Source organism: Pterocles gutturalis, unplaced genomic scaffold (genome assembly GCF_000699245.1).
Source record: "Pterocles gutturalis isolate BGI_N339 unplaced genomic scaffold, ASM69924v1 scaffold10519, whole genome shotgun sequence".
In the NCBI taxonomy this organism is placed as follows: Eukaryota; Metazoa; Chordata; class Aves; order Pterocliformes; family Pteroclidae; genus Pterocles; species Pterocles gutturalis.
This window is the reverse complement of record NW_010130718.1, coordinates 1-25724: the sequence shown is the minus strand read 5'-3', so window position 1 is coordinate 25724 and position 25724 is coordinate 1. Positions and strand designations below refer to the sequence as shown.

Below are 25724 nucleotides of genomic sequence, written 5' to 3'. Positions count from 1 at the left end.
TGTGGTTTTTCTTGATTCCTGTAAAAAAGCAATAAAAAAATCTTTTTTTTTTTTTTTTTTCTTCCTGGAATGTGAGTCACCGAAGACATTGTAAACAGATTTAATCACAATAGCAACTAGTCACTCTTTTTTGTTATTTTTATATATTAAATTTATTTCTGAGGAGTCATAACTTTTTTCTTTCAGGTAAGCATCTCTTGAAGGATTTCATAGCATATATTATAATAATTCATGAAGTGAACAAAATAATGCAGGATATGAGCTGTTACACAGCTAAAATGCTGTATTAAAGCTATTAATAACTAATTCTAATTTAGTACAGTTATAACTTGTTGCATATTTCTATTAATACTAAACCGACAATTTAAAGAAAAAGAGAAAATAGGGTGTCTTCACAAACGGAAATGCTTTTTAAAAACATAGATAGTTTCTTCCTGGGCCCTGTACTGTTTCATTTAAAAGGAAATCAGTACAGGATTTCATCCACAAGTGAGGATGCGATTCTCCTTCTATAACTAATAGGCATCCAACTGATGTTTCTGCAGATTGGTTCTTTCACAATATTGAGTAAATCATCATGCACAGATCATCAAATTCCGTTTCTTAGCTGCCGTTCATAGCTTACGTAAAAGTAGTCAGATAATCATTCAAAAACAAACCAGCAAACAACATCACAGAACAACCTTCTCTTAATGGCATCATTCTGAAAAACAGTATATTAAGACATATGTATGTCTAACACACGTTCAGCGAATGACCAAGTTTTCTTGTTACAAAAATCTACCGAATTTTTTAGTCTAATGAAACTGCATTGTATTGTTTCTGTTGAACTACTAACTACAGGCCTAAGGAGTCATTATCTCTCATCTCCAACATAATTATATTTTTTCCCTACCTTCATTACATATAGACATAGAACAACCTGTGCACCTCAAGATTTGTGAAAAATTATCTTCACAAACATTTACCAAATGTTTCAGTACTTCATTCATCATCAGAAATAATAAACCACTGGATTGGGCTTTTTAAAAATACACCAATTCAGATTTGTTCACCTGTTTTTAAAATGAAACCTTCTTAATCCACAAAGTTCTGCTTTAATTTCTCTCTCTCATGAAGGAATCTAAGAGTAGGAAGTAATAACACAGGTCGTGGGAAACATTATCTCTAAGTGAGAAGGAGATGACACAACAAAACCACACAGTTACAGCATCATGATTTTGTAATGTTATCAAAGTATGTCAATTTCTACATTCTATTCAAAACATTATTCTGAGAAAAAGGCAACCTTTTTAAAATGCTAATAATAGTCTTCTGCTCTGGTAGAAAGGCTAGCCATATTTTACAATGTATTTTTTTATGCTGCACCTTTTCTTCACTACTAAACTATGCCCAAGTCAAATGATGAGATCTGGTAGTCATAACTGGTTTTCTACACTGTCCTCACTATCTGTGGCATCTGGCAGTGCAAGGTGGAAAATCTGCCTGAAGAATTCCAACATCTGTTACATATTTCCACTTCCTCAAATTATAACTTATTACTGCATGGTTGAACTGTATCTTTCTGCGAGTTTGAGGTCCAAGTGGCTAACAAAACAGCAAAACTTTTCTAAGAGAAAGCTCAGGAATCAGCAGAATATTATTAAATCAGAAAAGTTAAAACAATGAAAATATAAAGAAAAGTTATAATAGCAATAATAAAATAACTAAGCCTACATTCCTCCTCAGGGTTCCTCTCCGCAGTATACAGACAGTATGTAAACTATATAACTTGAGGCACATTGGAGGCTGAATCTGAGCTTAAAGTATTTTGTTCCATATGTGCTTCACTGCTTATAAATAAAGAAGCTATACAAAGTCATCTAATAATGAAAATATTTTGCTCAGAAAGTGCACATAGTAATACAGACTATTAACCCACAAACTTCAAGGTCCTAAGGATGCAGAGATAAGGAACTTCAGAAAAAATATGAAGGGAAAAACCCCATTAATTAGCCGTTCAATTTTTGATCTAATTAATTTCAGACTATATGAGTGCTCACAGAATTGCTCCATCTATGAGGAAAAATAAAAGGAAATGAACTCCTAAAATATGAGCAATATAAACTGCAAAATGTTCAGTAACGGAAGACAGCCAAACTGAGGGGAAAAAAATTTTCAAAAATAGCTGACAGAAAAACAACTGAGGAGAAGAATCATACTGTATTACTTAGTTGTTCAGTATTGACAGGAGCTGCTGATATAAATTCATAACAAGAAATGAAGATTTTTAAGGAAACTTGTTATATAAGCAAAAGGCAGAAAGCAAAAAGCACACTGAGGAGCTACTTCCAGGCGGAACTTGACAAATTCAAGGAAGCAATTGCAATTTCCAAGTAAAATTTTTGATTGAGCCTCTGAAACTATCCTGGCTGAATTAACAGTGCAAAGGGACTGCAAAATCATCCTCTAATTAATTTGTGACAGTGGTCAGATTCATGGAAGTTAGAAGACTCTAGTAAGGATTTACGTTTTTTCAAGAAACAGATATGTCTTTTTGGATCTTAGCAATGTAACTTTTACTTTGGGAGGTAAATACTAAGCAATACTGGATACAAAGTCAACACACACACACACACAAAAAAAAAAAAAAAAAAAAAACCAGAGTGAGAATAAATCAAGTTTTCTCAGGATTTCTGGAAAAAAAAAAAAACCCAAACAAACAAAAAACCTTCCCAGCACAGGAATAGTTGATTCTTGATCTTTTGACTCTAATTCTCTCTACATACACAGAAATCACTGAGGTATTATTAATTTAGGAATGAATGACTCAAATGACAACAGATTTCTAATAAATTCTTTACTGTGAGGGTGGTGAGGCAGTGGCCCAGGTTGCCCAGAGAAGCTGCAGATGCCCCATCCCTGGAGGTGTTCAGCGCCAGGCTGGATGAGGCTTTGAGCAACCTGGGCTAGTGGGAGGTGTCCCTGCCCATGGCAGGGGGGTTGGAACTGGATGATCTTTAAGGTCCTTTCCAACCCAAACCATTCCATGATTCTATGAAATGCTTTTTCCCCCCTTTAATCAGGAGCTACCAGAGAAAAATAACTTTGCTTTTGGCAGAAGAGTGGCAGACCTGAAAAGCCGTATCTAGATGAACTATGTTTAATGATGAGAGTTTAGGTGCAAATAGAATTAGATGAAAATGTAACAGGAATGACTGATAGGAAGTGCTTCATTTTGGAGGGAATTAATAAGCAATTATTCTCACAGCAGCAAAGTGCAAGATTTCTGAGAACTGAGAGGAAATGCCCAAAGAAAGGGACATTCTCCAAGAATCTAGGTTGCATATGATCCCTTCAAGATCAGGCACTAAATAGATCTCAAAATTACTACCATCAACTGGGAAAAACATAAAACCTCTTTTGTTTACAAGAGAAGAAAAAAAAATCAACGTTCATAAAATAAGCATTATTATACAAGCACGCTGCACATTATAAGTAGATATAAAAACAAGATTTGAAGTAAAAGAAAACCATACTTCCTTACTACGGAACAAAGCTGCCAAATGAAATAAACATTTTCTCTGACAAACAAGCAATCACTTGCTATACAAGACAAGTAGTTTTTACATTCGACATTTTAGGAATTGTTGGGGGACTTACTGATACTCTTCACAGAAGGCTATGCAAAACACATCCAAATGCATCATCCAAACACTGGAGAAGGTAAGGTATCTATCACACTCTAGCAGCTCATTACTATCGTCACACCAGTTTTTTGCTTGTCCACACACTGTTGTTGGACGCACCATCCACTTCAAAACCCTGAGTTCTAGCAAACAGAACTTCTATTCTGACTGACCCTTCAGCAAATTGTTTTCAAATTGAAGCTAAACCAGCACTTTTTTGAGCATGTCTCAAAAAGGGCACAAGATTTCATGCACCACCCAACAGATTTTGAACTACTAGTAACCATACAAATGACAACCAACATCATGATAAAGTAGAGCATTAAAAGAATTAAGGACATGGAGCTAACTCTATTTACCTTAAATGTTGTTTCATCTACAAATGCGAGATTTGTTTCATAGCTCCACATAAAAACATCACAAAAATATCAACATGCAAATATGCAGAGGAAGGATTTAACCGAGTTCTTTGCTTTTTGTGTGACACATTACTGTTCTATCTCAGCAACTACACTAGCAGCTCCTTTGGCTTCTTAAATTGTGGAAAAAATTTCAGCATTATATATTCGATACAAAGGAAAACTGCAGGCTACACATTCTTAAGGCACATCCTTAAGGGTTTACTGAGTAGAAGAAAAGAAGTCCAGCCCAGGAAAGGAATATGCATGCAACTGACCTACAGAATTAAAGACTTCTATTCCTTGTCTTTCTTTATTCTTCTTTCACATTGATCAAAATTGAAAATATGCAGACTAACATAATTAAGGACCACAGTAAAACATCTCACCCTTAACTACATCTAAGCATGAAAATGTCCAGTTGGATCTCTTTGATTGATACTGTTTCCTCAGGAAGACAGAGAAAAAGAAGTCGTAATTTAGGGATGGAAATGTGTGATCTGAGCCTCACTTCACATATACTTCAATCCCTCCCCATCCAAAAATTCCTGTTTCACACTGTTTAGAAGACAGTAAAGAGACCATCAAGGCAGAGAAAGAAAAGTGTAAGATAAATAAATAGAGAGACAATGATTTCTCATAAATGAGAACTGATTTGCTGCAGTTAAGGATTTTATCTTAATACACAGATCACTGACTGTTTTAAAAAGAATATAAAAATCGACCTCAATATAGTCTACATTTTTAACACCATCTACTTTGAATAGTGAGAGAAAATTCTGATACATCGTCATTTCTAGGGCTTCCAGTGAAAACAGGCCATTCCTTTTACATTATCCTGTGTATGGTCTAGCCACCTTAATGAGAAAATTCCTTAGAATATTAGTCCTACATAGTAAATACTTTTAAATAACAGATGCTTAATTACTCCATCGTCTAATGGTGGTTTTTATGGTTCATGCTTTTTAAAGTTACTCACTCACTCGCTACGTCTTCTCTTTGTTCAGAAGAAAAACCTGCTTTGATGTTTGAACGGATTACTTCTATTTAAACATCAGAAAACAGGGAAAGCTGAAGGACACTCTATTCCACATACTGAACTATGGAACAGCAGAACAATGCCAATGGTACCTGCTTCTGCTAGCTGCATCCAGCTTCCAGCCCAGGCAACTGCTTAGTTACAAAGTCTCAGTGATAAAACTGTATTTCTCCATATGGATATCTAATGAACTTAAATTATATATCGATATATAAAACTGCTGCTCTTTCCCACTAAAAACTGAAGTATGCATAGCCTGTAGACCTTTTCCATGCCTAATTTGTCGCAAAAGTTTGCTAGCATTTACTTAAGAAGGTAGAACTATCATCTAAATTTGTCAGTAACCTCACAGAGAGATAATTTTTACTGTCAGATATCTGGTTTGTTTTGGGGTTTTGTTTGGGGTTATTTGGTTTTGTTTTTAATATTCATACTTTACAAGACACATACTGTTCTACCCCATGTGGCATCTCACTTCTAGCACTGACCAATACCTGACTATACCGAAGCACTTCTATTAAGTTGCTGTTAAAGGTGCCTTCATTTCCTGAGTATTAAAAATTTCTATTGAAAAGTTTGTTGACAATGTTTTTCCTTATGTATTTTCATACAGCACATGAGTTAAACCACAAGATCAAAGTTAGTGCTCATTTTCAGGAAGCAATATCAAATATGTTTGTGCCCCAGAAAAAGATAAGGATGAAATTCGTGATTTTCCAACTTCTAATAAACTGACACATGCTTTCCAGTGACATTTTCTCTGACATCCTCAAATGCTAGAAATGTACAACTGACATGCATTGCTTTCCTAAATACTCACTATACGATGTGACTGATTCCTGGTATAGAGAATTCTCATTGTTCTGTTCACTGATGAAGGACACCATGACCCTGGTACCCGTGAACACACCACAAGAACGCCTGGTTTGCTTTTTGAAATGTTGATATGAGAGCGTATTTCCTTGAAAAAACCCAGCAGCCCTAGAGATTGCTCCCCAGGAAGCATCCATTACAGTGATCACCAATTTCTTTGAGGGAACTGGTCCTTTAAACACATTCCAGGGAAGGGGCAAGGGCAACTATAAGCTTCAGACCTGGGGGACATATGAGATCAGATATTCAAGGCAACAGACATTAATAGACTACAAAAAGGGTAGATGTAGAAATATCTGGCATCTGTGGGCAGGAACTGAACAGTAACTGATACCACCATCTCATCTCTCAAGGGTTTGTTTCAAAAGCAATGGATAGTGGTAACAACTAGTACAGAGGGATACTTCACTGGGAGGCAGTTCAGTATAGTATGTCAGAGAGTATATCGAACTTCGGGCAGATGAAATTATACTAGAAAACAGACCAGAACTTTCTTACTTTAGGATAAGCGGGGAAGGCATCTGTCAGAAGGGCCAGAATAGAAAATGTCTCAGAACTTTACTTTTCTAAAATTTTAGAAACTTAAATAAACTCTAATGATAGGTTAAAGATAAGCAGAGCAAAACAGTCTTTCCTCCTTCTCAGAAAGACATTTTTGTGAGAGAGGGGTATGGGAGTTTAGGGGGAAAATGGGATTAGGAGAAAACATGACAAAGGAGTTATTACATGAGATAATATTGATTTTGTGGAACTGCAAATAAAGCAGCATAAAATTTAGAATGAATGGCAAATAAGGACTGAAAAATTATGTGGGTTGACAAAATTTTACATGGGCTTACACGTTTGAAGGCAAAATGCTGCTTGTAAGGCAAGAATATTAGAAGGGAACAAAGAAAAAGGAGCTGTTTGCGTACAGAACTTACTTCCACTGTGTGATTACTGCTAGGCCCAAAAAAAAATTCTTTACAGTGATATAGATACTCATAACTCTCCATGTAAAGGTGGATACGCATGTACGATCCCATAACATAGAATATTAATCAACTTGGTGTATAATCATTACTATTTATTTCAGCAATCTTAACTGTTTAGCACAGAACAAATTCATTTGAACAAAAATAAATGTTAAAACACACCAAAGTGTACATTTAAGAATGGATGTATTAAAAAAAAAAAAAAAAATACTACACATTTCTCAGATCTCTTACAACAAAGATGTACCAGTGAACAAAATTTGCCAGTATAAATCCTATTTTTTTAAACCTGGTAGTTCTACCACAGGCATCCACGCTAATCTACTTGATTAGGCTTCAGAATCCCAGTTTTATATTATAATTAAAGGTAGTAAACCTTGATTGAGTTGAATGAAAAATGACTTAGAAGTTTGTGAACAAAATTTAAACCTTTTCTGGGATCCAAAGAGGGTGTTAAATTGCACTAAATATAGACATGATGTGAACTGGGCACTGTGTTATGTCATAAGTACTCTCCTGACCTACGACCAAGAATAGGTCCCTACATCGCTGGGTTGTCCCCAGGCAAATCTGAACCTCTACAACATGTTTGCAGATTTCTGTCCCCACCTTTTGGTTTGTGATGCAAATGTAACAGATCAGAGAAGCAATGATTTTGCTCAATCTGTAAGTACACCCTCAAAAAAAATCTTCCTCTAATTCTTCCAGATTTCATGACATTCACTCCTTTTTAGCACTGAGAAAATGGTACCAATTCAGTAAACATGTTCATCTCAGAAACAAAAACGTTTTCTTAAAATTCATTTCTACTTGCTTTTTTTAGGCAGAGCTTTATGGTAAGCATTAAATAACTGTAGTTCTGTGTAATAAACTCCCAATTCATGATGGAATTGATTTCTCCAAACAATTACATCTTTCCTTCATAATGTTTATACAGATGCTTACATATTTAATACGTGTTTGCACTGTTAATTAATACAGTCAGAGCAGTGAAATGGTCATAAAACATTGTTGGAAACAGTGGAATACTTCAAATGGACTTTTGATGTATATTAGTCTAATCCACCCCAAGAAAATTAAATAAACAAACTATTATCCTTTGTATCTTTAGTAGAATTGTTGCTAATAGTACTTAAAAGGTAACTGTTCATTGTAATGTAAAAAACTTCAGGATGCTATTAGCAAAGTAGCTTTTTTTTAAAAAAAAACTTTTAAAATAATGTTCATTATTATTTTCTTTCAAGAGCTGTACTTAAGTTAAACCAAGATATTTTCAATACCAAACCAGATTTACGCTGTTCAGATACTCATCAGTAATTGATGTGACTCCAAATATTTGCTACACAGTGTGCTGTTATTCAAGTCACGTTAAATAAGACAATATAGGCCTACTTATGTATATATATTTCTGCATATTATGTAGTTCCTCATAGCTAGGTTGTTTGTTTTTTTTAATATAGGCTTTCTATAAAGTAAAAATAGGTTTGGACAACAGATGGTTGTGTCTACCATCTGAGAAGCACCAAAAAATTTGGATTAAAAATTAATGCAAATCCCATACAATAAAATCCTGCATTTCACTGCATAAATCAAGAATAATTGCATGTTTCTCCAAGACTACAGAAAATGGCAGCTGTTAAAGGAGTAAGTATTAGGTTGCTCTGAGATCTTTTCTTAGTGCTACACTCTTCTTGAATCTTTTCTAAGAAGGTTTAAATGTTATAAAACTCTTTTGATCCCAACAGATAAAGAGTCCTTATTTATTTTGCATTTTTAAATACTTGCGTTTAGTGTTATGCTGAGGTCACAAGGTGAAAGATCAAGTATCTTCTCTGGTGATCATATATGTTAATATTTTTTTCAAACAGAAAAGAGTTGAAACTGAAAGAAAATCACTAAAATTTTGTACGTGCATATCCATACCTGAGCATTAAGAAGTTCTTCACATTTGTGAGACTGTTTTTCAATTGCTAGTATATATTGTTTTTCAATAGCTGTTTCTTGCTGTTCAACTGTAGACTGTAGCAGTGCCTGCAAAAAGAAAGCACAGAATATTCAGCAAAGGCATAACTGGGATGTTTATTGGTAACTGCAGATCTACTAATACTTGTGTGCAGACAGAAGGTAGAAGGAGTTATAAATTTGGAATGTGCACTCATTAAAGTGCCTTGCTGTATAACACTACCTTGTTTTCACTCAGGACTAAAATTTTAGAATTATTATACACAGTCTGCTTAAAAGACAGCAGCACAGAGAAGATAGAGAGGGAGAGTATTTCTGCTAAATATTCTCAGTTTAGTGGGACCACACAAGAAGAGAAGCGTATGAAAGCTGCTGAAGAAAAAAAAAAAAAAAAAAAAGCCAGACATATTTCCCTGGCTGACAAAACTCCACATCCTCTCGGCACACTGTAAGATCCCATGGGCCAAGCATGATCTTCACAACCACAAGTCAAGTAAAAGCAGATGGAAATTATGAGTAATTCAAAACATAAAAGAACGCCCCCCTAGGAAGTTCACACTCAAATGTGAAGCAGTGGAAGTCAAAGTACCAAGACAGTAACAAAAAGACGATAAAACTAGGAAGTCTCTGTGTGTGTATACATGTGCACGTACCCGTGTATTCACATGCACTTGACTGAACTCTGCACAATTTCTGGCATTTGAATGCAAAAAGAGAAATAAAAAAATTTTAAGATATGTGAAAAAACAAACTACATTTGAGGAATTACACTCAGGCTTCCTTAAACAATGATGGTATCTTAACACAGGATTTACTCATGCTATGTGAGTCTTTTTCTCTAATATTATAAAACATTTATGTCACTTTCTAAATATTCATTGAGCTATTTATACATAATGTAGCAACCTATTTTTAACTAGTAATCAATATAGTGAAGTAGTCAAAATTACTAAGTTAAAACAGACATAAGTTTTATAGAAAACAGACCTTTGGCCCAAATGCAAACAAAGAAAAAAATCCCATCTTTCATACAATCTTTATTTTAGAGATATATTTACCTTATGGAACATAACATACATATTAAATACAATTTTGAATACTTAAAAAAATATGCAGAAAACCCACCTGACAATTTTTGAACTACCTTTCCAAATTTTCCACTAACTAACCTCTTATGCCAAAATCAGTGTTTTTCAGTAATGCTACAGTATGGTAACATTGCACAGGTTCAGAAATATTTAAAATGTAAAAAATGGTGCTCAAAATATACTTTAATCAAAGTGTAGGAATACATTTACTGGTGTTTGTAGGGGATTTAGCTAGCTTTAAGTTTACTTTCATCAAAACCAATTTCTTTCCAACTAGATTTAGTTATTTTATTGATATAAATTCAGGTAAACACAAAAACAAAACTCTCAAAGTAGTATAACTTCCATATGCGAAACTTTATATGCCAGATCCTACCATGCATAAAGTAGAATTACTACACATCACTGGCAAAAATTAAGTCTGTACTTTGGGGTATGGGAGATTTTTGCCTGAACTATTGTGACAAGAATTGTATCATATAACTGGCTCAAAATTTAAAAAAAAAATCAAATTCTGATTTTAGGGAAAACAGTAACAGAATGGTCATTAAGCTGCAATGCCACTTCTCAGATAGCTTCTTGCTCTCTCCAAGGCTGAGTCACTTTAGGCACTTTCCTTTGCAAACTTAACTGGTGACTGTTAGATTCCTATTACATGGTATAAAGAACTTTCCGTTTTCAAAGAAATAATTATTATTCATTGGATGGTATGTAGAGGTTGTTAAATTTTTAAATTTTATTATTATTACTTTCTTTAGAAAATACATAAAATCCACAGTCAGAAACAAAAGCCTTCATTTTCTATTATACACACTACTAATGTAGTTTAAATAGTACCACAGAATTGATCCTATACTTGACTATCCCACTAGTTGGCCAAGTAAGGAGACAGAGAAAAATCCCTATATGCGCACTACTTCAGAGCGAGACTCCATGTTGTGCCATAAAAAAAAAAATCTACAGACAAAAACATTTATTTTCTATGGAGAGAGGCAGCAGAGCAGCCAAACAGGCTTTTAAAATCCAGAAAAAAATTATTTACGGGCCAAGGCCAAAAATCTTTTCAAGTCCCTTAAAAGAAGATGAGGTGTGTCACATAATACCCTGAAAAAGCAACAACTTCTTAATATAAAAATAAGATTTTTCCTTTCAAGAACAATCCAAAGATTCTCAGAACCTTATCATTTTAAGATATGTTTACAATCAAAACAGAATGCTGAGCTCTAATTTATTTTAAAGTGTAAATGCTTTTATTCTCAAGAAAAATTTTTAGGCTCAGGACTGATCATAATTGTCAGTACAGTCACATAAAGGACTTCTATAAAATGGAAAATCTACTCTTCTGAAGTATGAAAAGTGACAGAGAATTGGCATGACTAGACAAATGCATCTTGCCCTTTGAATCAAGTCTTTCATTTATCATTGAAATCATGTCCCGTATCTAAGAAATTATCAGAAACAAGACAATATTGAAAATAAAATAAAAGCCAAACTTGACAATTTCTTTTAATTCTAATCTAACATGCAGTTGTTGCCTAGGACACTATGATGTTCACTGCATATATTCTACATCTGCCCGGCTCCAGCTGACTATAAAACGTATACATGAACATAAAGATGTCATAAAACAATGTCTTTCCAAGATTGGAAAAAAAAGACAAAAAAACCCAGAAAAAAGAAAACATGGAGTTAAAAAATGAGGTAATTTTCTTGTTTGTGATCACAATCACCACTTAAGGTTTCTTGAGGGGGTAAATACAGCAGAGATACATGACATCCATCCAAAGCTTTTGCAAATTTCAAGATAATCCACCACTTAAATTACTAAACAAAAAGCTAATTTACTACTTTCACTATGTGATGATAGGCATCTCTAACTGTTACAGTTCCATACTTCCTTCAGTTCAATGATACTAGAAATCTTTTGACTAATTGCTATTCTGGGCAACGGCTTAGCACTGCTGAAACACCACTTTCTTCCTTAATTGACCACACAGTTGTCCCTGGTGGGCTGATGTTCCATAAATCTGTGGCCACTATCCTAATATCAAGCTGGCATTCTTGAAGCAGTCTCCTTTTAACAGATCATCGAATAATTTCAAGTAAGGTTACAGCAGAATGTAGCCGATGGCATCTGTTGCATGAAGTCAAAGGGCAGGATTTCAGGATGGCTGCTCTTGGTAATTAATTTCTCCTATATACTGTGCAATGAACTTCCTTGACAGAGTGGCAACGGTCATCCAGTACCAACAGCCAGGTTCAAGACCGTGATGGCCAGAGGCATCAGTCTTGATGTGGATCTGTTTCTACACTCCTATCACATTTGCTGCCTCAGTCTACACTTGTTATAATCATGGAGGAAATGGTGAGTTCAGGTTTTCAGGACTTCTTTGCATTTATAAACTAGTAGTAGTCCTCACTGCTTCCTGGCTTTTTTTTTTTTTTTTTTCCCCCTTCCTCAGCACAACACACTTCACAAGACATAACTACATCTGCCTCTAAGCAAAAGTGAGGTCACCTGTTAGGTCTTTAGTAGAGCCAAATAAACAGTCGTCTTTTTCAGGAAGTTATAGATCTTCTTTTGCCATTTGTAATTTCCTCAGATTTCAAAAATTTTCTGCTGCCTAGACCCTTATGTAAGTCATTGTATCAGGGAACAGTTTAAAGTACTGTGGTACCTTAGACAAACAACTACTTAAAAGCGGTTTACTTTAAAATTCAAATACAAAGCCATGCGTGAACATAATAACAAACGGCAGCCACCACGGTGGCTGCATAACCATAGTTATGATGTTGAATACATCATCATTTGAATTGATGCCTTTCCACTAATCAAAGACAGAATTTACAAGGCTTGTGTACTAAATAATCAAAGGATATTTAGGTATAATAAAATAAAAAGAGTAACATTTTTGCTCTGATTCCTGAAAAGAAAATGAAAAATATCACTACAGCTCCAGGTAATCAGACAAACATATATACATGGCCTTTAAAAATTTCCTTCTTACCCATATCTTATGTTATGCTTTTACCATTACTAAACTGGGAAAAAAAACATTAACTGAGAAAACCAAGAATCAATGTCTATACGGACATTGTTTTACTAGGTTTGGTTCAGTTATAATTTATTTTAAACTTGGAATAATCTTCTTAGATAATCAAAGCTAAAATTCAGTCAACTATTAAGCCTCAGACTTTAACCTATAGCTATTTTGGCTTGTAGATCAGAAAATGAAAATTACAGTAGAAAGTAGCACTGAAAAAGTTATTAGAGGAAGCAAATGGTGCCAAATTAACACATCTAGATTTAATTCCTCTATAACCAGAATTAATTTCCAAAATTACACTAACTTAAGGTATCCTGTGGGTTTTTTGTAAAAAAAAAAAAAATAAAAAAAAATACCAAAACAAAACCAAACCTGGAACAAGAATAAAATGACATATTTTAACAATTAATCTAGCTCAGTACCTTTAGTTTCAGTATAGCAACTTAAGATGACTCAAAGGAGTAACAAGAAATTATTAGACTCAGATATGGAATAGCAAACCTTTAGGTCCCTTTCCAAAATCTATCAGTTATCAGATGGTTTATAGTCTGATGTACAGTTGTACTTTCTTCTTTTCAAAAACCAATGAAAGAAACTATTAAATGCTCCTCTCATCAGGACTAAAGCCAGCAGAATTTAACCAAAAAGGAAAATTAGGAGTTTGCACTCTGCCTCAGTCCTCATTTTCCTTTCCCAGAGAATGGGACAATGGCTCTTGAACCCCTACAGATGAAGCCAAAATTTCTAAGTTCTAAAATGTCAAAGGTTCATTGACTGTAATTCTTATTCTAATATCCGTATCTCTGGATTCTCGTTAGTAAAGCAGCCTTTGCAGTGCAATGAATAACAAAATAACAGCAGAATTGTAGAATGTGCTAGAACCTTGTAGATCCTTGCCAAGGGAGGTGGGGCAGAATGTATTCTGATGTCTGTAAACTATATGATTAAGTTGTTCAGTAAGGTAGTTTAAATGCTAGAATTAATTTGGGAGAAGTTATATCTTCTACTTGCTATTTTGCCACTTGGAAATAATCCACATTCCCAATGTTTTTCATTCATTGTTTCTGGACATATATACATGAACAACTTTGTGGAGGTTTTTAAAGAACAAAGTCACGTTGTTAATGGGAAAGCTAAGGAGTAACATACATGCTCACATTTAACAGCAACTACATACAGTGTGCCTGCTCCAAATAAGAGGACTTGTAGGATGACAATGGCAGCGAAGCAAGTCTTCTTCCTGAGGCTCAAACTGTTCTAAACCATTCAAGAAATCCTGCTTCTTCCCTCCCTTCTCATCACTCTCCTAATCCAAAAAAAGCTACGAGTGAATCGATCCTACTTTTCCTTCACTAACCGAAAGTGCCTAGTGGCTTCTGACAGAACAAAAAGAACAAAACCCTTTAAGAACACATTCTCTAAAGAGTCTTCATATCTATTTTAGTACTATATATGATGGGTTGTAAAAATCACAGAAACCATTATTTCCTCAAACCATTATCAAAACCTTCACACATTTAAAGGAGAGCAAAAAATATTTTTAAACTAGTTTGAAGAAAGATTAAAAAGTGAATCCATCTTAATTTTATAAACTAGATTTTTAACAAAACAAAATAAAACTTGACTAAGTAAATTAGCCCAAACCCATGTTTCAACTGAGATAAAGAGCTAACCTTAGCTTTAAGTTTCATACATTACAATAATTTTCTGAAGACCCTGAATTGAAACTACATCCAAACATTATAACAAGAAGTTTATCCAGAGTCCTTAAGGGAACACACATCTTAATTACTCTATTACACACTTTAGCAAGGGCCAGAGAATTAAGTAGTCCTGGAACGTAATTGACAGCATACCACATGTACTGTGGGAACACTAGAGAACTGCATCACAGGGTATAGACTAGAGACTGAAAAACTGCACTGTACACAATCTAAGAAGAAAAGTTTGAAGATTGGAAAATACAAATTATCACAAAATTTTTTTCCTGTACGTCTACAGGATGTGTTATGTAAAAGGTACTAGATGCTTTCTAAAGTTTGTCCTCATCCTTGGAAAGGTAAAAGTGCAATGATTAAGCTTTTGCCAAAACCATAGCACAGACACTCCAGCCTATTTTTAATGCAAATTTATTTGCCCAGTCCTACTGCATATTGTCTTAATTCTACTGGCATTAGAAACCACAGCTGCCTGCCCAGAACAGGATTTATTGTATGTCCAAAAGCTAGAATTTATGAGAATCCTTCTTGAATTATATAGCCAAAATATAGACTGTTACCCCCAAATTAATCCCAAATTCCTTAACTGTAACAAGTTGCCAAATCTCTCTCAACTGCATCTTTTTATAGAAGCCAAAAACCAAGACACACACACAAAAAAAGGAAACAGAGAAGTTTATTATCCTCTCTCATTTCTTTTCAAAACCAGTATGAAACTAATTCCAATACATGCAAAAAACCCCAGACTTCTCAGATGTGTAGCATTGTTTAAAAATGTTAAACCAACTCACATGAAACATGCATCATGATGTATAGGCTGCTCCATTACGTTCTATAATGTTACTTAAAAGCACTGTATCAAATCCCTTAGTCAATCCAAAAGAATATCCTCTCTGGTTTCTTTCCCCTGCTCAAGCATCATTAACTTGCTTAAGTAACTAAATACAAGCCAGTTCATCAAACACCTCCTTTACTTCAAGACTGCTGAGTCAGGGTGGCCAAAATAAGTCATCTTTAAAATTAAAGTTACTTAGTGAAAAGTGAAGTTACCATACTACTTCAGCATATGAACTGCATTAAATGCCAGCATTAATTTCAGCAATACTACATAATAATTTCTATGTTTCATAGCATTAGCCAACAATTCATTTAATTCAGCATCCTGTCTCCACCACTAATTAATTTCTACTGCTTTATGTAAGGGCAAAATATAATTAACCAATTGCTGAATGATAAAACAGAGCGGAGGACACAATAAAAATTCTTTCCTGACCCTTACAGAATATACATTAACTCAATAAAATGTACTGTTTGACTGGTTGTGTTGTAACTCAGTTATTAGCTAGCACACGTACTATATAAATAAAAGTATTTAAAAGATTTCTGAAAATGTTTTTTTCAACAGAATCCAACTTATCCACTTCAGCCCAAGATACTGCATACCTTCATGATCAGGCTGTTTTCAGGTGAGCCTCCCTTCAAGTGAAAAAGAAACGTGTCCATCTAGATGCTATGGAATAAACGTTTTTGTACAAGTGAAAATTAACCAAAATGAAACCAATTAAACTCCTGTTTAGGTCACAGTCAACTTGCAATTTACAATTAAGTTCTAAAATTAAATAAAATTAAATGTTGAGTTGAATTTCCTGAATTGTTTCCACTCATAGACATAGCATGTTACCAAAGATTTAAACAGAGCTTGTGCTGTGAAATTTTACATATCAATTCAAAAAAGTATTTCCTGTGGAAAATTGGTCTTACAAGTTACTCTTTAAAAAAGGTCAGCACATTTTGATGTGCATCAGGGTATGAAGAAGCTTCAGGGGTTCACTAACCACTGCGCTGTTTGAAGTTTGAACTGAATTTTAGGTGTTTCAAAGACCTAACATAAAAGACATTTTAATCAAATACAAGAATAGGGCAACATATTTCTTTTAAAACTGCATTACAACTTCTATTTCAATTTCAACTGCTTTTAGTACACCAGTAATGATCAACAACTTACAGTTTGAATACTATGCTCAGTTTATCTAGATATCTCAGTTTTACTGGCATGTGAGTTTAAATGATTTATTTTCCACAAAACACTGTCATCCCAGACTCCTGCCAGAAACAAACTGCAAACTCACTCTTAAGCCTTTCAATTATTATAATATTTAACACTGTATTTATGTTCTATAGTCAAAATCACATAGAAAAAGTCATCCTTACTAAAAAGGGAGGGAGAGATTCTTGTAATTTTTCCAATTACTTTTAAAGTATCAAGATGCTTTAATAAATAATAAAATACTTTTGATAGTCAGATCTTTGGAAGATTGAGACTTCCTTGTACCTTGCTTTTATCAGAACTCTGTAGGAAGATTTTTTTTTTTTATGGTAGCACCCATCCCTGTTGTAAATGAGTACTCCTAAACTGTAAAAATGACATGGAATCTCTCCTATTCTAGCCATCAGCTCTTCACAACAAAAACCAACATTGTACTACATTCAAGGCCCACTTGAATTCCAGTGCAACTTGCACATGGACCACTATAGAAGCTGGAAGTGAAATAGAAGCCCTCGCAACAACTTTTGAATGTATCCTTTTATTTATATGTTAGGCCTTTCTGAGACAGTATGTCATCTTGGAAACTTAATAGGCTAAACTGGTGTTTTAAAGAGCTGAGAACTGGCCACGCTTCAAGAGATTTTCCTCCTCACCGGGGATGAACTATGTCTAAAAAAAGATATTCTGATTCTAGATTAGCTTCCTTTGTAATGAAACCTTTTAAATTTTCTTTTGCTTATTACAAGGTTAACCTTTCAGTTCAGAGGTCTATTACTGACACAAGTATTTTTTAAAGACAATCTGATGCCCCCACATATCCTGTACTTTGCAAATCTGTCTGTTCTTGAATTCTGGAAAGGTGAAAAAACTCAGCCACCTAGTACTGGAAACAGATAGACAAAACCCTCACTGTAGGAAGGGCTGGAAAGAACGTTGTATCTTGAAGTTAATTTCCATAAAAGGAAACACACATCTGATTCATGCAGGTTGTCTTTTAGAAGACTAACAACTGTATTCAATAATCTAAGAAAATAAATACCATCAAATAAACGCACCTGTCTGTAATGTCATATTCTTTAAAGCTTACATTAGAGGATATTTTATATGGTTAGAAATGCAAACAAAACAGATGAAAAATCTTAACTCATCTATTTACAGAAATATGACAATTTTAAGAACAAAAGCTTGACTAAACAAGCAGAGGACAAATCCTTATGTTGCTTGTGGTAAATATCTTAAAATGTGACATGATCCCACAAGCATCATTTCCAAGATATACATTTAATTTTTTTACTGTAGCTAATTATTGGGATAAAAGTTTAAAAAAATAATGATGAAAGACAGAAATTAAACAGAATTAGGTAAACATGTGAAGGGGAAACTTGTCCAAAACAGAACACTAAGGTAATTTTTAATTTGTTTTCCTATTTTTTTTTTAATACAAATTTCATGACTGTGTTTTAGATGGTTTATTTGTTGAAAGGAAGATAAGCTTGTGAGATGCTTAACAGTGGCCAAGGTTACTGGGGGTTTGTGCTACAAAGTGTCTAGTGCTCTCTGTTAATGGATTTCCCATCACTTTTGGCAAGCTAATATTCCAAAGACAACTACAGTAATTCTAAGGGCTTTGGTATCTTCAGGTCCTTGAAATTAGATCATTCTGTATTTGACTTCTTGTGTACGCTCTATTTTCAATGCTGTTGCCATATTAAAAAGGACCAGTCTCAGAAAGGGTAGGAATTGAGAGGGTTTGGTGTTAAACTTGAGTGCCTGTTCTGCCTAGGGATAATGTACTAATGAAAGATCAGTGTGGAGAAATATTGTCCCTTTTACAACAAATAATTCCCCAAAATTCAGGAGAGTGATTTTCAGAAAGTATGACCCATTTTCAAGCACAGAAAGATGTAACAAAAAGTCTGCTGCAGTAAGTCTGACAGGAGTAATAATTAGTTCTAAATGTAAGACAAATGCAAGCTTTTGGTTACTAACTTGGCAACCTCGTAGACAGAAGTGAAGAAATGGCAACTCTCTTTTCCTTTGTACACCAAAAGAAAGGTACTTTAAGAAATCGACCAGTAGGAAGATTTATCTATGTCAGAAATACAGAGAAGGGGAGGGATCTTGGGGCTTATTCTGGGGAGCTAATGATGAATGGTTCATATTTTACATAGCTATCCTTACACAACCAATGTCAGGCATTACATTCATTCATGCTACAATTCTTCTTGGAGTGCATTACAAAATTATAATTGGCTGGTATCAGAGAGGCTTAGTCATAATTCCAACAGTCATGACTGCAACAGAACCTAATTGGGGCCATGAGCAAGCACTTGATTGGAATAATATGCATCAGTTTGTTTTATTAAAAGCCAAGTAATGCAAAATAGGACTGTATTAATCATAAGAAAGATTTTTCTTCTGGCGCCTTTTAAACAATTCAATAGACTTGCTTAGGTGATTTTCCACACGCAAGGCAATTTAGGGATTCAGTAGATAGTACTTACAAAATATACTGAAAATGAAAACCACTTCTGCATATAAATGATATGTATTAGTGTAACATAGTCTTAAATCCTAAAGACATATTTCAGCACAAAATTAAGCATGGCTAATCATAAGTGAATTAAGAGAGTCAATAAATTCTACAATTCTATATTTCGCTAACAGGACTTACCAGATTTGCTTTACATTCTTAAACACATGATATATGTAGGACTCCTTATGTGGTTATCTGACTACTAAGTGCCAACGTGTCTGATAAATATAATTTCTAAAGATGCAAGTAGTTAAAAAGTCCCCAAAATGTAAAATATTATTTTATAATTACAAAACTACATTTGACTCATTTTACTTCAGGAAAAAAAATACCAAACTTAACCTTGTTCCATATCAAATTATTAACTGTGAAGTAACATCTTAAAAGAATCCATGAGGATTGCTTTGAGCAACCCAATCTAGTGGAGGGTGTCCCTGCCCAATGGCAGGGGGGTTGGAACTTGATGATCTTTAAGGTCCTTTCCAACCCAAACCATTCTATGATTCTATGATTCCACGATTTTCTCAAACAAAACTACAGAATATTTTTTGCCTTCACTGAATTCTCTGGTGATTGTTATTCCTTCTTTTTTTTCCCCAAGTACATGGTAAAGGATTACTGAAAAGGCATTTAAGCCAAAAACACACAAACCAACCCTTAATTTTTTTAAAACGTAATAAACTTTTTGGATTTTTCCTGCTACCCGAAAGAATAACTTGCTGCATGTTCTCAGACAAGGTTGGTAGCAGTATTTTACTCGGAGGATGGCATATCTCATGTTATTTCTCCTCAGAGTACTGTGATCTCATTGACCAAAATATGGCAATTAACCGCAAGGCAACAGGAAGGCTTATATCAAGTATATTCATGCTTCAATACCACAGTTCCCTGGTATTAAAGAATGTCTTTATATAAATTTAATATAAACAGTCTATGAGAAATAATATGCTAAATATAAATATTGTTTAGAATCATAGTATTCAATTAAATCCCTAGTACTTTGTGCAAAATCATAGAAACTAATAAACATAAATCCTATTTTCCAGATGGCATATCAGATCTTTCCAGTTGCTACTCACTGTTAAAAAAATTTTCAAAAACTCAGCACATGAGTATATTCCTTTACCCATTTATACATAAAAATTTTATTCCTTGAAAGGGAAAATATAATCCATGCAAAACTCTCCTTTAGCTCATACAAAGGCATTAAAATAGTGAAAAACTGTATCTAGAAAACATACAGAACTTTAATTCAATACTATAAAATTGTTGCATTTCACAATTTATTGATATTTTCAGAAATAGAAAGGAAGAAACATAGGTACAGCAATTACCAATAGCTCACTGGGTTTTTCAAAATATAAGTTCACACAGAAACAGCCAGATATTCCCATTTCTCCATACTGACCTTGTTTCACTTCTGGAGAATTATTGCATTTCTTTTCCCTCACTTATTTGGGGGCCACTTTGCAATCGAAGTTCTCAAATGGAATTTTCTTCAGACTGTCCCACTTTGGATAGGCCACTGAACATGTTGCATATCAGCATTTTTCTTTTCTATTGTGTGCTAGATGTATATAAAACAGATATCACCAGTGGCCATGCTTAACTTTTCTCAAGATTGGAAACTTTTGAAACTTTTTTCAGGACAGGTTACCTTTAGATGAAATTAGTGGAAGCAGTATTGATGGAGATCAACATATTTCTAAAGAGTCCAATTTCAACATTAGCTAGAGCACTGCTAACAGTTATTAGCAAAACTAAAAAAACAAACAAACAAAAAAAACCCCAAAAAACCAAAACAAAAAGGTTTTCTTATTATGGGTTGTTGCAAACATGTATGATGACTACAATTACTTCATACTTTTCTGCAGCCTACATCATCAGCTGTCTTCAAGCAGAGGATCCTAAAAGCATCACCAGGTCCCATGCAGAGCGGTGCTCTCTTGGACTTGGAACTTGGTAGGCCTAACCTACATGGGAGGAAGCGAGCCTACAAGCACCATAGAAATTAATGAAAAAAAAAAAAAAAGAAATGTTTTTTATAATATTAAGATCCCATATTCTGCAGCATACTTGGAATCTGGCAGATGGCTCTCCTGGAGCTGCAGATCCTGACACCACCAGAAAGAAACATACACTGCAAGTAAGTCAAACCAATCTGCCTATCCTCCCTAAAAAAGCATTACAGGCTTCTTGACCAGCAGGTCCTAGACCCAAGTCTTCAATTTATCACCTGAATCACAAGACTCAACCACAGTCCTATCCTTTTTACCTTGCCAGTTCCATCCCAACCCTAACTAATGTTGGGGAATTTTCATCATACCCCTCGACGCAAATTAAACATGTTTGTGCTCAAACATAAAGATGTAATGAACAATGGATTGGACAGTCCTACCTCCATAAGCAGTTCTACAAAGTGACTGCAAAGATGCAACATGACAAAAATCGTTACATACACTTGTACCAGCACTGATTGTGTGAACACGGGCGTTAAGCACCTTAGCCCAGTGTTCAGTTCATCCCCCAGCATCAGCTCTGTTTCCCAAAGGCGGCCGCTGAGCACTTACATTCCAGGATGGATTGTTACAAGACAATGCTGTTACATTTCTTATTATCAAAGGAAACTTCTCTCCCTTACACAGAGACAGAGCTCTGTCTCTGCTTACAGCAAGCTTAAACCATTCTGCAGTTGGGCTTGCTTTCCTTCCATGCCAGATCATTCCTTGGTCACAAATTATTATTGCTGAGCAGTTACAATTTGAATTTCCTCTTCACTAACTACATTGTCAGATTTGTGTTCCCAGCTCCCATTTGCCTACCAGGTCTCACATCTCCCTTCTCATTCTCAAAACCAGCCTTTTTTTCCATTTCTCATTAGCAGTTTTTTTCCCTGTCAGATCTTCTTTACCTCTTTAAGCCTAATTAGAATTCTGAGCTTTACCTATTCCTTCTCCTAACTTGATTCAGTTTTTGTCTTCTGTGTATTTCTTACTAGAAAGTTTCCATAACAGTACAAAAGACAGATTTATCCACCATGGTAAAATACAGTTCTTTCATCTTACCAGATGAGAGGAACCAGGAACAACATGAGAGAGGAATTACAGATTCATTCCTTATCTTAGTGCTGTGTAGATAAAAACCTGCTGAATTGCTCTGTGAGGCTACTTTCCTACAAGTGCAGTTTGTTGACACTGAGAAGGTCCACAATAGGGATATGTGGTAAGTAATCAAACGTGACGTTTACCACAATTGACTGAGCATTTTACTTTTGTTCTGGCTGTAAGTTTCATTACTGAAAATGCCTAACTCACTCTATCTGAAGTCTTCTGAACTGCAGAGTGAGAAGACAAGTCATGAAAAATTTCAGGCCAAACAGTCTCAATCAGAAGCAACAGAAAAGAGGTTGAGCAACCAGAACAAGCAGTACTACAGAAGACTGCCTGTAGTGCATATACACTATTACAACAGTATTATTTGGAAATTGTGTTATCCTGGCAACTCATTTACCTTGAATTCTTCAACAATAATACTCAAAGCTTCATGTCCAGCTTTTCTCATGTCTTCTAACTCCTGCTTATGCTTTTCCTGTATAAAAACATGGAAAGATTATATATAAAATAGGCAACTGGCATAACAATTTTAATTAGGAGAGTAAGTCTTACCTTCCCCATTTTTGGTATCTTTCATGAAGAAATGCACACATTTTGGATGGCAGGACTCTCAAATCACTCTCTTAGTAAATGTTATTTACTGCCTACATTAATAAAAATGTTGAAATGGACTAGTGTCAGATTCAGCTTCCTCAGAAGAGCACACCCTTCTCCTACTCGTTATATGGCTCCTTTTTTTTTTTTTTTTCTTTTTTTATCCTAGAGGTTCTCAGGAAAGACTTCTTGCATAAGACATCTTGAATACATTTTTCAAATAAAGATCTACTGTTTACTTTTTATTGTGCTTACAGGATTATGTAACTGTAACACAGACAAGAACATTCTAATGCCTTTGCCTTTACATAAAAATGCTTGTCTGTGGTTTGCTCTCTGATTCGGTAATGTGAACACGTCATTAGATTCTCATCAGCATTTCATGCTTATCAATGAGTAGCACCACTTTTTCAAATCACCAACTAGTAAGAAGATGAAAAACTTTCCCTCCCCCTCATTCTTTGCTTCAGGGGTCTTTTTTTTTAAATCAGTTAGTGCAGCAGGTCATAGCTGCTTTAAATCACCTTGGAAAACTGGTACCAAAAGCAGAAAGACATTCATCACTAACCTTACCTTGCAGTGATTGCAAGGCAAAGCCATACAAAACATACGCTCCATGCTTGTTGCTTTTTGGACAGAACTGAAGTGGAAATTAATTAATACATACTATGTTTTCTAAGATCTGTATGTTTGAAATAAGCAAAACCTAGTGTCTAACAAAGCACGTTAAATTTTATTATCAAAGGCCATATAACATCATTAAAAATAATTACTTGGTCTCTATCTTTGATTAGAGGTTTCTGCTCTGCCATTCAGTTCTTTTCTCCTTAAACGGCCTCTTAGCAAAAATTGTGAACACATAGCTATACAAACTTCTTATCATTGGCCCAAATATAATGAGATATTCAGATTCTCTTCAATAAAACTGGGTTTTTTTGTGAAGCCCTGCAAGAAAAACTGATACGAAGCAGAAGAATTGAAGATGGAAATATTTTGAAGCGTAAATAAACTACCACATCGGATAACAATGCACAACTTCTGGGTACATCAATTAAATCACATTGTGATCCACAGGTATCATTGACACCACAAAGTAGTTAAACTCAGATGTTACATATGTAAAAAGAAAAAAAGTACTGAGATAGAAATATTTTTACAGTACAAAACCACAAAATTGGTATAAGGAGGAAAATGTGATCCAGTGCTTAACCCCAAAACTTCACAAATCATTAACAAATACATTCCCTGTGAAAAGAGAACTATGCGGTGGGAGGTCAGAAATGAGAAAAATGTAATAACTATAGTAGCATACCCTAGATTCACAAATAACAAAAAAGAATTCTGTAGAAAGAGGAAGTTAATGGTCATTAATTATTCTAGCTGAAAAAAAACCCAAAACAACAAAACCAAAACTGAAGAGGAAGCATTCCACGCTGTGAAAAGCCTTCAATTGAGAAGGGTTAAAACAGTAAGATTTCCAACTAAGATCTGTCAGAACTACCTTGAACGCAACAACGAGACATAGTGGATCAACTGTGTTGACCAAGGGAGAAAGAGACTTCATTCCGGTAAAAGTACAGTGCCTCTCACTAGCACTACCAGCCAAATTGAGACACAAAGCAAAAAAATGCAGTTTGTCTTCTTACAACGAATATCCCAAGTTTTTCAGAATTAATGACTTGTACAAAGTCATATACTAAATGCAAACAAGTTGAAGCATCAGCACCAAGGTACAACTACCAACATGAAGATTCCAGTCAACACTTTTTAGAGTACTTACTTTCTCAAAATATCTCCTAAACTAAAGGAGAAGAGTCATTATTAAAGAACCAATAATAAGGTATCAGTTTTACTTGAGTCAGGTCTAGCAATAAATTTCTACAACAGAGTTAGAAGAGAGAACGAAAGGGCATTATTACAAGCACACAGATTAAAAGTTAAAGGTCACATTGCAGCCCTCCAAGTAAGGGCTTCATTCAGTCTGATGAACACTACACTGCCTTTTTTCTGTGTCTGTTTGCAAGATCTTTCAGTTAAGACAGCAGGGCTTTAAGAAGATACATCAAAGCTCCTGAGTTTCATGATTTGGCTATGAACAAAACAGAAACATTCCAAGAACAGCAGCACACCTCATTTGATGAACAACGGTCATGTCAGTTCTTCACAAATCCTCAATAAAATGGATAGTTTCCATAGTAAAATGAGTTTAATGAATTGACATAACTACTCTTAAAATTATTTCTCTGCTTGCAAGAAAGACAAGGGAAGCTCTATGAAAGTTCTGAATGGTATAGACCTGAAATTAAAATGTAACATTCAGATTTCCTACTAAAAAGGGAAGAATTTAGTGTTTTCTCGCTCTTGTAGAATTCTCCTGCATGGTTTGCATGATTTCAGAGAGGTCTTTAAAGAACGCTGTTGTTCCCTTCCTGTATTTAACAAATGCTTTTAAGAAAGGAAACAAGCATGAGTTAAGAAGTTTGAAAATTAAGTAAAATCATCTTCAGAGGACTATATATAACATGGAAGTCAATTATCTGTGTGGATGCTGACTGCCTATCTGCTTTAAGACTGTGCTAACTGCAGAATCAGCTGTAAGTCTGAGATAAGGTAAGGAATTGGCTAGACAGCCGCACTCTTCAGAGAGTTGTGGTCAATGGCTCAATG

The 25724-nt window shown here is 34.7% G+C and overlaps 1 protein-coding gene across 1 annotated transcript in view; it reads right to left on the bottom strand.

Annotated features, from left to right (window-relative positions):
* CCDC91 (coiled-coil domain containing 91) overlaps positions 1 to 23024 on the bottom strand; it is a 75360-nt gene extending 52336 nt beyond the window's left edge. Inside the window, exons 1-3 of the mRNA XM_010080327.1 lie at positions 23016 to 23024; positions 22861 to 22938; positions 8876 to 8983 (exon numbers count right to left, since the gene is read on the bottom strand). Coding sequence (XP_010078629.1) covers positions 8876 to 8983; positions 22861 to 22938; positions 23016 to 23024 — 195 coding nt within the window. The remainder of the gene's footprint in view (positions 1 to 8875; positions 8984 to 22860; positions 22939 to 23015) is intronic.
* Between the last annotated feature and the right edge of the window lie 2700 nt (positions 23025 to 25724).